The sequence below is a fragment of the Bos mutus genome, chromosome 22, assembly GCF_027580195.1.
Source record: "Bos mutus isolate GX-2022 chromosome 22, NWIPB_WYAK_1.1, whole genome shotgun sequence".
NCBI classification, from domain to species: Eukaryota; Metazoa; Chordata; class Mammalia; order Artiodactyla; family Bovidae; genus Bos; species Bos mutus.
Window position 1 is genome coordinate 29,536,560 of NC_091638.1, and position 13,605 is coordinate 29,550,164.

General features: G+C 44.9%; 1 protein-coding gene across 1 annotated transcript in view; it reads left to right on the plus strand.

The window, feature by feature from the left end:
• RYBP (RING1 and YY1 binding protein) overlaps positions 1-9,923 on the plus strand; it is a 73,512-nt gene extending 63,589 nt beyond the window's left edge. Inside the window, exons 3-5 of the mRNA XM_070358933.1 lie at positions 4,995-5,171; positions 5,266-5,364; positions 5,904-9,923. Of these exons, the coding sequence (XP_070215034.1) occupies positions 4,995-5,171; positions 5,266-5,364; positions 5,904-6,156 (529 nt within the window). The 3' untranslated portion in view covers positions 6,157-9,923. The remainder of the gene's footprint in view (positions 1-4,994; positions 5,172-5,265; positions 5,365-5,903) is intronic.
• Positions 9,924-13,605: the final 3,682 nt, after the last annotated feature.

The following is a 13,605-nucleotide window of genomic DNA, read 5'->3' on the forward strand; positions in this document are numbered from 1 at the left end:
CATTTTTATTGTTTGTTTTATTATTTTTAGTTGATGGGCTTTGAGGCTTAGACACTAAAAGCAATAAACCACGTTCATTGACCTGAGGTTTCCCCTATATTGTGAAGGCTGTTGATTGCTTGTTTAAGATTTGTTTCTTGGGAAACTTAGGTAATTTTGGAGAATCCAGACTCTCAGCTCCATATTGAAGAACTGACTTCCCTACAACATGCGTATTAAACAAGCTATTTATGGTGTGTTGTGTAACATTTAAAAGACCGCATTGGGCAGTGTAAATCTGTGAGAAGTAACTATTTCTCACTGATGAACAGTATTAAATACTGTGATAAGGGTTCATTCTTTATGGGAAATGTTCCGTAGACATCGGAAAACATTCTCACCAGCTTCTCTCCCCCTGCCCTTTTCCCTTAAGGATAACCAAGTAGTCTCCGCTTGCTCCAGTGAGGACAGTGGGGTTAGCAAGTGTGCTGGAATTCTTGTGCGGGTGTCTGTCGAAATCGTAGCCTGGATTGACCTGGGTCTTTCATTCCTAGCACCCTGTGCCCCCTCCCCACCCCACACACGCGCATGTGCACACACAACACATGGGTGGTGGAGGGAGGGACATTGTGAAGTTACTTTCGTAAGAGGAGTTTTTGAATGATGGTTCATTTGGGTCTGTGTTGAAACCCCCAGGTCAGCCATTTACTATAAGCCTTAGACAGGGGTCTTGATCTTCCTAATCTAGAGGACACTGTGCTGACTCTGGTCTCACAGTGTGCCTGTCCTGGGATGGCTGGGAGGTGGCTCTGCTCCTCCCGCTTCACAGGCAGTTTATAGCATTGAACTGGGAGAGCCCGGCAGGGTGGGAATGGGGTGCATGTGGCTCTTAGTGGAGCTGGCACATTCCCAACCCTCATTCCATTGGAGCGTGCTGGCCTAGAAATGCGGGGACGGATGGCAGGAACTGCCAAGGCAGATCTGGCAGGGTGGCACCTTTGGAGGGCCTCCCACTGATGACCCTTTCTTGTTTCTTCATCTTCTCCAAAAGTTACGCATTTTGTTCAGTGACACTGCACCATTTCAAAATGAATTAGATGCATTTTCCTACCTCACCATGTTCCCTGATCCGAGAAAGACTGTGGAATTTGTTGGGGGAACTAGTTTGAAAAAACTGCTCTAATAATTAAAATGATTGTCAACTTGTTGGTGAGGGTTTTTTGTGGGCAAGGGGCAAGTGGTGATGGAAGAGTTACTGGGTTGTTGCTTGAGGACATTGAGAATGTACTTCTGAAACAACACAGGCGCCTTTAGCAGACACGCTATATTTCTTGGTAATCTGATCTCAGTTAGCCTTGCTGCTGCTGCTAAGTCGCTTCAGTCATGTCCGACTCTGTGCGACCCCATGGACTGCAGCCTACCAGGCTCCTCCATCCATGGGATTTTCCAGGCAAGAGTACTAGAGTAGGGTGCCATCGCCTTCTCCGAGTTAGCCTTGGGTCCTTTTCATTTGTGAAGTTTCGGTTTGGTTACACATTAGAGGGGAGGAACATTTATTTCACCATTCTGGTCAGACGTTCATTTCCTTAGGAGCACGTGAGGACATCCTATGGTTTTGTGTGCGCGCGCGTGTAGGTTGTGCCCTTTAGGTACCGGCTTGTGGCAGCTGCACTGAAGCACTCTGAGGGGTTGCTTGCCGCGGTGTTAGAGCGTGGTCGTCCGTGGGAGGAGCGCGAGGCGGCCCGGACCTGCTGCCTGTGCACACTGTGCCTTTGGCCGGGTGAGCCGCCTGAGCGGCCCCCAGGGCTCCATCATGGAGCAGCACGTCCCGATGCTGGCGAGCTGCTCTCAGTCGCACCAGGCACTTGTGTAAAGGGCTGTTTGTGAAACAAGGGTGACTTCCTTTCATCTCTGCCTATTCCTAGCTCTCTGTTCTGGCAGTTCCAGCTGCTTACCAACCTAGGCACCACTTCTGATGTCTATGGTTTCAGGATCTCTCCTCTGATTTCTCATTTCCATATTCTGTCCATAACTCCCCAGTACCTAGCATCCCTCCCCTGTCTCAGAAGACTGTGCCTCTGCCAGTGCTTTGCTTGCTTATGTGCTTTCTCTCCTTTGGCCCATGGCTGACATTGCTGTCTTGCCTGCCTTCCGCCTTTCTCCCTCTACAGTATACATGACTTCAGCCTCCCTTTCCTATGGAAATCTGCTCCGACCATGCTGACCCCTCTCTGTAGTGGCAGGACCATCTTTACCTCACCACGACATTTCTCCAAAAAAACTCTTACTGGCCACCTCTAGGTTATTCCTCTGACATCCTGTCACCCCTTCATTTTTGCAACCCCAGTCTCATGCGGCTTGCTCTCCTAAAAGTCAGCAGTGACCTCCTGATCACCAGAGCTTGGGCTTTTTTCTCAGTCCTTATCTTACTGTGTCTTTCTCTGCAGTGTTTGTTTATTCTTCATTCAACCAGGAGGTAATTTTACTGGGTACCTGGTACTGTGCTGAATGCCATAGTGACAAAGATGATTAAGATGCAGTCGTGCCATTCAGGAGTGTACATTTGATTGATAGTTACATAATGGTGTGGTAAGTAGCCTTGTAGAACTTTATAGGATGTGCCTGGAGTGAGACAGGGCCCCCGTAACTCAGATTGGGCAGGCCTGCTGGGCGAGCCTAGGGGTTCTTTGGGGCAAGGGTTTGGGGTGCCATTGAGTGTCTGTTGAAGGTGGTCTTGGACTGCTGTCCCGCTGTCCTCTCTCGTCATTCTGTATCGTGAAGTATACATACGAGCTTAATTGAAATTCTCCATCAAGGTAGCTTTTTGTTATATACTTAGTTAAACTCTGATTAAGTTATTTCATCTTGAGTATTGGTTAGTGTAAGACAGTTGTGTTTTGTTTTTTTACTCTGATTTAAGCTGCCTGGTAATCCCTGTAGACAGCTGATCTGATCTGTTTGTGTCCCTGGTGAGTACTTGTGAAATGACTTGTAGTGGTGATTATCTTCTCTCTTACGTATTAACAGATACACTTCCTCTTTGAAAGAGTAGGATAGGCTGCTGCTGCCTTTGTTAAGTGTCTGACTTTTTGCGACCCTGTGGATTGTAGTAGCCCGCCAGGCTCCTCTGTCCATGGGATTTCCCAGGCAAGAATAGTGTAGTGGATTGCCATCCCCTTCTCCAGAGGATCTTCCTAACCAGGGCTCGAACCCAGGTCTCCTGCATTGCAGACAGATTCTTTACTGTCTGAGCCACCAAGGAAGCAAACCTATGAAAAAGAAAGTTCCCTTTCGCAGGAAAGGGCAGGGCCTTAACTGAAGCGCCGCCTCCCTTTGCCCCCCGCACTGCACATCTGTGTTTGAGCCCCTGCTCAGTGGCAGGTGAGGCTGTTGCTGGTTGTGAGCCAGCCTGAGGTGACTGTGCCTGTGACTGGGTTTCATTGTGTGCCGTCCATCGCCAAGGCCTGTGTTTGCTGGAGACCATAGGAGACTTGCCCTGGGGTTGATCCTTTGTTCATCAGTTCCTGCAAAGCCGCGACTGTGGAACCAGCTCCGAGACACTCAGACAAAAGCCAGGGACTCCCCCGAGCAGGTGGCCTTGATGAAGTTGTGGGGTAGGCAGCAGTCCCCTCTCCATCCTCTATTTCTTCTCAGCCACATCACACCCTCTCCCAAGGGATATTTCAGACAGTGTGTCCTGTTCCTAGCAGCTTTTTTTTTTTTTTTAATAAAATGGCATGATTATTTTTAAAAGAAACTTGTTTTTCCTAGGTTTGTTTTTGATTTTTTCCTTCCATTTCCGTTCCTCTACCACTGGCTCTTTCATGGATGAGCCAGGGCTCATCTGTCCAGTTGCTTTCCTTTGGCCAGTGCCTCCATGGCGGGGAGCAGAGCAGGATGTAGGGTCTGAGGGGGGTTGTTACATGGTGGCCGGCAGTGGCTTCACCTCATTAGTGACCCTAATGTAGGTACACGCATCCTTCCCCAGGCTTCCGTTGTGGCTCAGCTGGTATAAAGAATCCGCCTGCAAAGTGGGAGACCTGGTTCTATCCTGGGTTGGGAGGATCCCCTGGAGAAGGGAAAGGCTACCCACTCCGGTATTCTGGCCTGGAGAATTCCATGGACTGTGTAGTCCATGGGGTCACAAAGAGTCGGACATGACTGACTGACTTTCACCTTCACACCTTATACTTGGGAGAGTTTATTATATTGTAAATGTCAATCTAGATGCTAATGTCTTTGAAAATTAATATTGTGTGCTAAGCTTTCCTTTCTCCCTTTGCTGTTTGGGTCTGAATGGTCATGCATTGTGAGAAACATTTGGCACCATTTAGACTTTGTAAACAATAGTGCTAAAAACCAGTGTCAGTTGGAGACTGGCGCACACATAATGGTTGATGGCACAATGAATGTATCACTTTTCTAAGATTTTTTTTTATAGTGATTTTCAGTGTTCACCCCCTTGGGAGCTCGCATGAACCACAGTTACCTTCTATTGCTCTGTGTTGTTGGTGGTGCCAATCACAGAACTGCAGGGGACCAGACCAAGTCGGAATAATTAGATTGAGGAGTGAATGTCACACTTCTAATTTCATTCTCTTTTCGAGGGATTACCAGTGTCCATTTAATAAAATGAGATTAACCCTCTGCAGCAGCAGTATTTGAAAGCTGTCAGTCAGTATAATCTTGACAACTCAAAAGAAGTAGTGTTCTCAGCACTCTTAGAAGCAGTCGTGTTTTATTGGCTGAAAGTCTTGACTGCACAGGGATGTGTGTATTTGAGCACATGTGTCTATGTTGTTAAAGGTATACAGAGAGTGGATTTGAAAGAAGAAAAGGTCTATGGACTTAACCATGCTACCTAGAAATGATAATGTAGAAATAACACCATATAATTTAGTTTTGAGTTGCCAGATGCCAGTAATAAAATGCCTAAACATTATGAGACCAAAATTTTAAAATCAGAGAAATATTTATAAAGCAAATAATGAGGCATCTTTTCTTGAATGTTGTAGAAAACCTCGGATCAATTCCCAGCTGGTGGCACAGCAAGTGGCCCAGCAGTATGCCACTCCACCACCCCCTAAAAAGGAGAAGAAGGAGAAAGTTGAAAAACAAGACAAAGAGAAACCTGAGAAAGATAAAGAAATTAGTCCTAGTGTCACCAAGAAAAATACCAACAAGAAAACAAAGTAAGTTCTTGAGTAACTCAGTACAGTACTGTGTTATTTTGCAGGCAAATCAAAGATATCTTTTAAATGCCTCTTTTTCTATCTCCCCATTTAGACCAAAGTCTGATATTCTGAAAGATCCTCCTAGCGAAGTGAACAGTATACAGTCTGCAAATGCTACAACAAAGACCAGTGAAACGAATCACACCTCAAGGTATTTGAAACTAGACTGAAATACATCACTGCCCAGATTCAGCTGCTCATACTCGAGTCGGGGGTGGTTTTGTGTCTGTGGGTTTGTAGGCTAAGGGTGGGATGAAGAGTTAGGGTGGGACTGTTAACTTTCAAAATATATGCACATATATATGAGCTATTTTTTTAATCACTGAGACCAAAACAGGAGAAAGATAAATTGATTTTAATTTCACAGTGGTCCAAAGCTTTGCTCACTGATCATGGTTTCCATTCTTGCTAAGCTTTTCAGCAGATCTGGTAGTAAGCATTGGTGTGTGCTGGCGGTTTAGATTCATTGCCACAGTGCCATGAAGTGTGTGTGTGTGTTTCGTTGCCACGGTGTCATGAAGTGTGTGTGCGTGAGAGAGAGATTCATTGCCACAGTGTCATGAAGTGTGTGTGTGTCAGAGAGAGATTCATTGCCACAGTGCCATGAAGTGTGAGTGTGTTACATTGGAACCGAGGTCCTTTGCACCCATACCTGATTTAACAGGCTCTTCCTGTGCGTGTTGCTTTCAGGCCCCGGCTGAAAAACGTGGACAGGAGCACCGCACAGCAGTTGGCAGTGACTGTGGGCAACGTCACCGTCATTATCACAGACTTTAAGGAAAAGACTCGCTCCTCCTCGACATCCTCATCCACAGTGACCTCCAGTGCAGGGTCAGAACAGCAGAACCAGAGCAGCTCGGGGTCGGAGAGCACAGACAAGGGTTCCTCCCGCTCCTCCACGCCAAAGGGCGACATGTCAGCAGTAAATGATGAGTCTTTCTGAAGTTGCACATGGAATTGTGAAAACTATGAATCAGGGTATGAAATTCACGTCCTCCACCTGCCCATGCTGCTTGCACCCCCTGGGAAATCTTCTGTGGACATCGACCTCTTAGTGATGCTGCCAGGATAATTTCTGCTTGCCATGGGCATCTGGCCACCAAGGAATTTCGCACCCTGACGATTACTCTTGACACTTTTATGTATTCCATTGTTTTATATGATTTTCCTAACAATCATTTATAATTGGATGTGCTCCTGAATCTACTTTTTATAAAAAAAAAAAAAAAATCTGCTGTGCACAATTTTCCACGTACATTACAACTGGTTTTTTGTTTTTGTTTTGTTGGGGAGGGCAGGGCGGGAGGGGAGGGGCGCTTTTATTTATTGTGTTCACAGACTCCATCCTTTCAGCATATCCTTTTACGTTTAGTTCTTTCTTCCAGTTATACTATGTACTATCAGTTTTGATATAACTATATATATATAAATATAAAATTATATATAAAAGGTTATTTGAAACCAATCCATGGCAACGCTGGTGCTTGATACACTGTGAAGTGAATACAACATTGAACAGTTACAGATCTGGGACAGTCCCTTCTATGAAAGTGCTGAAAGTAAATTAAAATCAGTCTCACATGAAGTATGTTCCAACCCACGTGGGAACTTGACTCTCTCATCTGTCTAAAGAGTACTGGATGATACGAAAATATATATTTTTTAAACAATGTGATCTCAAATTTAAAGACTGCTCCAGATAGCCTGCATTTGTGGTGGAATGACTGACAAATCACAAGTGGTTTAGTTGGGAGGGCTTTGATCATTCGAAAGTAACTAAACTAGCTCCAGAATGCCAAGTATTCGTGTAAATTACGGTTACATGTTCACTTTGCTCTTCTTGCATAAGCACTCATGAAAATACGGTATTCTGTCACTCGAATTCCATCCATATTCCAGGCCTCTACTCATGTCTGAGGTGAATCGATAAATTGTCTCTTAGTTTTAGGATTCAAACTGTCTCACTTGTACTTTTGGTCCATACAAGAAGCAAATCCCTGTTTCCACTTTGCACACGGTGTTTCGTTTAATCGAACTTTATTTGCCTCACAGCCCCTTGTTTCCCTTACCATTCAGTGAGAATTCTTTTCCTTTCTTAAAGTCTAGTGTTGTTGTTTGACTGAACAGAGGTTATCAACCAACACATCCAGTCCCGACATGAAGCTTTCAGTCCCATGATGTGTCTCAGTTCCCTGCTGTGGGAAGGAATGCAAGTGCTGAAGAAATGGTTGGAGGGCTGGCAGCTAGAGTTGCAGGGAAAGCTCCTTCTTCCTGTGAGCCTGTGAGCTTTTACTTCCTCAACACAAAGACAGCTTGAGTAAACTCTTTTTTAAAAAGATTCTTTTCACTCTTTTTTTTTTTTTTAGATGCCTTGCATAAATAAAAAACGTGTAAAAGACCACTAATATGAACCCACCCCTCCTCATTTAAAAAAAAAAATGTTCTGTTTCGCTTTGTTTGGATTTAGGATCTCTCTTCTGTCTGACTCTTACATTCATATTCGCAGAGTTGGTAGACTTGAGAGTCATTTCAAGCATGGGAACTTGATGTCACCTTCCTTTATTCGACCTGGGAGGGCAGCAGAGTAGTGATGAAACGCCGCATTTTGGTGTGAAAAACCTGGTTTGCTTAAGAATAGAAGTAACTTCTGTGTATGGAGGCAACGAGTTAAAAGAAAAATTAACAGCTTGATTTGAGTAGCCAACAGGAAAGGCTCCTTTCACGTTTACATTAAAACTATTCTGTAGTCACTGATGTACCATCATTTAAATTCTGTTCTCAAAGGTATAGACGATAAAGCAGTGCCATTTGTTGCTGTGGTCCTATTCGCAAATGCACGGACAATGTTTCCCCTCTTTTTAAAAAATACTGCTTGTATCTGGGATGCAAGCTATACTTAACCTTTTTAAATACATTTTTAAAGTATTTATTAATGAACCAAAGGAAATCAGATGCTTTCTGTAAGCATCAGAATATATAATACATAGTGATTTGACTATGAATTTTAAATCCACATTTTAATATTAGTGGGGTATTGCAAAGACATTCCTTCTAAAGTTTTAATATTCCTTTTATTAAGGGTCTCAGGGAGGGTAAATTAGTCAGCCATATTTATTTTCCAGAGATGTAAGGAATTGCTAAGTTTTTTAATTAACTTTTTAAAAAAATTTAAATGCCACCAAACTCATGTGGGTTGCACTGCTTTTGGAACCAGTAATGTTGGTATGCACTTTGTTCAGAAACACTGTACTTTTGCAAAATTAGTTTCATGTAAAGTGATTGGACCCCTAGACTAGTGGAAAAAGCTGATTCACCAGCTACTCAGAGGCTGCTAATTCATTGCCAATGTCTCGGTTTTTCAGTTCTGCCTCCGTGATAAATTTAAGGATAAAGAATAGGGAGGGGTGAAGGAAGGGAGGGCTGTTTTAGAACAGGTGAGATGATACTGCCAGTTTGGTAGAAACTGCAGCAGCTCGCGGTGGGAGCACTCTCAGCAATCAGGTGTTTTTGGGCCCGTCCTTTAGCTGCTCTTGGGTGTTGTGTTACGATAGTGAGATGATAGGTACTTTAGACTTTTAATTTCCGAAATGGATGACATCCCTCAGGCATGTATTCTGGAAATGGAATTCCTGTAACTTCCCGCTTTTGCAGTTTACCCTACAATTAGTAGGCAGCGTGTAAAAACACTAGTGTAGATGATAAAAGATATATATTGAAAGAGGACCAGAAATACTTGGTATTCGGCGGCACAGTAAGCAGGTTATAAAAGCAAAACAAAAGCACAGTGTTAATGCTTGCAAGTTTCCATTTGTTTTAATACCACACAATCTTTCACACTCGAGCGTGTGCACGCGCACACAGGGCTTACCCAACCTGCTCTGCTTGAGTCATGCAGTTCAAAAAAAGGCAAAAAAAGGTAAAGACATCCTGATACCCTCAAAATATTTTCAATCAAAATCCTTCAATTTTAATCTGGACATTGAAAACATTGGCAGAAGCTTCTGTGAGTTTAGTTCCACTAAGATGTTTCACCTGCCTTATCAAGACCATTCTCAGTCTACTTTTTTAAGCTACCGTATCTTAAATTATTGAAAATTTATTAATTGCTGATATATAATAACCTTTGCTTGTATGTAACCGAAAATGGTTTAAGAGCCAACATTTAGAGTATGACAATGGAGCTGAACAGTTTTTAATGCGCAAGCAGTTCTGTTCTTGTGTATGACTTGTAACCTTAATTTACTGTGTAAAGATGGTTACATTATTTCCTTAGCTTTGTTTGTTGGAGACAAATAGAGAATGCTTGTTAAGTATGTCAAAACATAATCTTATCTTGTGAATTTTTGTTAATGTATTATACGAGCTATATTTTTCATTTGCCCAGAAAGACAGCTTGTATAACGCTTTTGGAAGTTTCTGCTCTGTAATGTCTTTAGAGCTGACAGTCTGTTAGGTTTGTTTTTTTCTTCATGCTAAAGTGTCAGTGGTTTTGTGAACTGGTCAGAAATTCACAGGTCTTAAATGTTTGGGGGAAATTTATATTGGACACTGCTCTTTGTCTAGCAAATAAAAGATGTTAATATATTCCTGTTACTGGCATGTGCACGACTATGTTATTAGAAGCCACTTTATCGTTTTCCTGCTTTAAATAGAAATGTCTATTTATGAATTCTGCTTGTAGTTTTTTCACAAATAAAATAGTAAAATTTACATTGAAATCTTTATTTTTGTCTGTGTAGACATTAGCAAGTAGGTTACTTTTTGTACTCAGATTTTTCACTTAGGTAGTATTTCAGGAGAGCTTGAGTTTATCAGATGCTGAAGTTGATTTGGGCATTTCAGGACATGGCTCAGAGCTGCAGCAGAAAATATAATGGGACACAAGGACACCCGAATTTTGGAAGAAAGCAAACGAGTGTCTCTAAAGGAGTCCTTTGAGGTAGGCAGTGGTGATTTAATGAAGGAAGTGAAGATGATGCGTAACTGGTTTATTCAGTGCCTGACTGAAGAACCCTGGAAAGAACCCATTTCTGGCCAACTGCAGGTAGGTTAACTGTGACTCTCATGGTAAAGGAAATCGTGTCATACCTAAAAGTTGCACAAAGCCGGCATCTTGCCCAGTGCTAGGGAGGTAGTCACTTCCAAAGAATGTGGAAACCACTTAGGACACTTCTAAGATTCACCCAATTACTCTTAGTCTGCACTTGAACTAGCAAATGGGAAGAGTGTAAATGGTGCAGGATCGTAATATGAAAATTGATTTGTCCTGGTAAAAGAAAGCAAACTTCATCCTTTTTTGTCTTCCAGTACTGAGTCATACATAACCCGAGTCTGGCTCTTCAAGAGTCTTGGAAAGAATCTGGACGGATTGAAGAATAGGGTTAGTGACTCTCATGTTTCCCAGCGTCCTCAGGCAATGGGCTGGCTGTACCCTGACTCTCAGCTTTCCTTGGTACCTGAGGAATCTTTTTGAGGGTCCCCACACTGGCACTACCCTTTGGGGAAGCTAGAGGCTGCCTCCCATAATAGATGAAGGCATACAGCTGAAGGCTGGTCCCTACCATGGAAGTGCAGGGATGTCTTTTAGTGAATTCCTTCAAGTTGTGAAGATGAGAAGGAAGGTGAAGTCTTCTTTCCCGTGTCTTTAGTTAAACACCAGTCTTGATAACGCATGTCTAGACACCCCTACTGAGGAATACCATGGCCGATGTATTAACATCACCATGATAGGAAGCTCTTGCTGAGTTAATCTTGGTTGAGGGTAGGATGATGTCTTCAGCTGAAAAGTTCAGCATTCATTGTCCGGTAACATGGAAACTGGCCAGCCCCTTCCCCAGAGCAGTGAGGAGAAGGAAAGAGCTGTCAGTGAGGCCCTGCATCTCTTTCATCCGTGACCTCCCAGCAGTTCTGTAGAGCTCCTCTGAAACTTTAACATCATAGCAAGGAAAGCTTCGGAGCCACTGGTGTGTTAGGTGTAAAAATTCTTGATCAAAGTCTTGCTTGCTAATCATCAAGAGAAGCCAGGTTCTAATCTGGCCACCCTTATTGGTGCTTGTCAGGAAACGTCAGTCTTCATCTGGCAGCCTGAGCTCTGTTTACACAGAGTAGATACGAACCACTGAATACTGTGAGGAAAGGCTCTGATTTTTCTAGGAAAGATCATTGGCCTTGTCTGGAGAGAGAAAGGGACTGAAGTCTGGAGTGAAAGCTGTTGTGTTCTGCCTGGTCACCCTGCCTTCTCTCCGGGCGTTACCTGCAAGGCTAGGGTGGAAGCCTGCTGTGGGGCATCCAGTGCCTAGTTCTGCACCTGGTGTGGTTCTGAAAAATTCCAAGTAGGACTGGCTGGTATGTGGAGAAAGGGCACAGACTGAGTGGCCATTCCTGCAGGTGTTTTTAATCTAGACTATGGAGAAGGAAATGGCAACCCACTCCAGCGTTCTTGCCTGGAGAATCCCAGGGACGGGGGAGCCTGGTGGGCTGCCGTCTATGGGGTCACACAGAGTCGGACACGACTGAAGTGACTTAGCAGCAGCAGCAGCACACGCACCTGGTCTCCCTGCCTCGCTCGTGCCAGGCATCACAAATCGATCACAGTATTCTTCGGCTGAATTCAGACTCAGAAATCTCAACACGGCTCTCCAGGCATCCCACGTCCGTGGGAGGTAAATGCCTTTGCCCTTCCTGCCCTGGATCAGACCTACCTGAGGCAATCGGGGAACCATACGAGGCCATTTTTAATCAGCTTTTCCGCTGTGGAACACTTCCTGGAGCCGTAGGAATTCCAAGTAGAAGGCAGCTGAGAGGCTTGAAGGAGTCAGGGAAGAAGAGAATGAAATATCCAACACACCAGTTCTCAATAGCTCAGCACGGGACAAGAGGAGGAGGCCCATGGTGGACACTGTCACTTTAAATGCCCGACGCCACAGTGCTGCCATGTAGGCCGGACCAGAACTTGCCCAGGCTGCTGCACCGGTTCTGCTGACCTCCGAGACTCAGATGACAGGGCAGAACACCAAGCGGATGTGATGCTTGGAAAGAACAGGACAAACTTTGGGAGTCAGAACTGGGTGAGACTCCCACCTCCACCTGACTGGGTGACCTTGGGCAAGTCAGCCTCCCTGGGCTCATTGTCCTCACCTCTGAAGCAAACTGCTCCTGCCACGTTCCCTGCTCCCAAGTGGCCCATTTGTTGCTAATATTCTAATATGTTTCTAGTAAGGGAGAGCAAAAAATTTCCTGCGTGTTCATTCTGCTGCTTCGCTGATGTTAATACTGGGAATGAATGAGAAGCATTTTGTTTTGTTTTGTGATTGTCTTATCTTGTTTTTAAATATTCCCTTATCTATCTAATCTGTCTGCCACTTCCCACCGTGGAGGCCACACTTGAAACCACAGCAGCTTTGCAAGGGCATTGCTGCTTTCACTTTCAGGTTCCAATTAGTCACAGAGATAGGGCCATCCAGAGCTGTAAAGCAGGCCCACCGCAGAAGAGGGAAAGTCCTGGCGCTCGTAACTGTAACTGGAAAATCTTCCCGGAGTGTCTGCGTGCCAGCATCGTGGTCATGGCAGGGGGCCGGCTCCCCACCCTGTGGGTTTGTCCTCTGTCACTTTCCGGGAGGATTTAACAGCGTGCTCCGCTGTCAGCTGCGCTCTTGAATTCTCTGTCATCTTAGTGACACTCCTGCTTAAGTGAGTCATTCTTGACTCCCTGGACACCAGAAGCCTTTCTTCCTGACAGCAGGTGAGATGCTGGCAGCCTCTCAACGTGACCATCCACTTCAGTGCCTGTGAAAATCCCCACCGCCCTGCGACCCGGACATCTGAAGATTTTGCTTAATAGAGTCGGCTGCCGCTTGAGGGAGGTGTGCCCGGCTGGCTGGGGAACCCAACATGAGAACCGCTCTGCCTGCGCCGGGGACCCTCCATGGCTGCTGCCTGGGAAAGGCTGGTGTGGCTGGAGGGCACGAGGGGAGGAGGCAGGCCACTCGGCATGCCTGAGGAGCGAAATACACAAGACAAAATTGTGGAAACATGGAGAGGGGGCATGAAATGCTACTTCAACGTGAATTTCAACAATAGAACACAGGATCTCAAAGAAATTTCAGTTCTCAGTGTGCTCTGCTGCCTTGATGAGTGCTTCTGTTGAAAAGTTCCAGGAAGCCTGCTATTTTCCTCCCCTTCAACCGCACGAAGCCTAGTTTGAAGAGAGGACGGAGGAGATGGTAAACAGGTATCTGACAAGGTGTGGGCTCCAAGGCCCTACTGCAGGCGTTTGCTCGTCTCTGGCGGTGGGCAGATAGAGCCAGGGGCCTTCTCTCACAGATGCCCCTGGGCACCTCTAGAAAGCCTGCCACTCAACCACGTGATAGCCTGCCCATAACCCGCTTCTGTT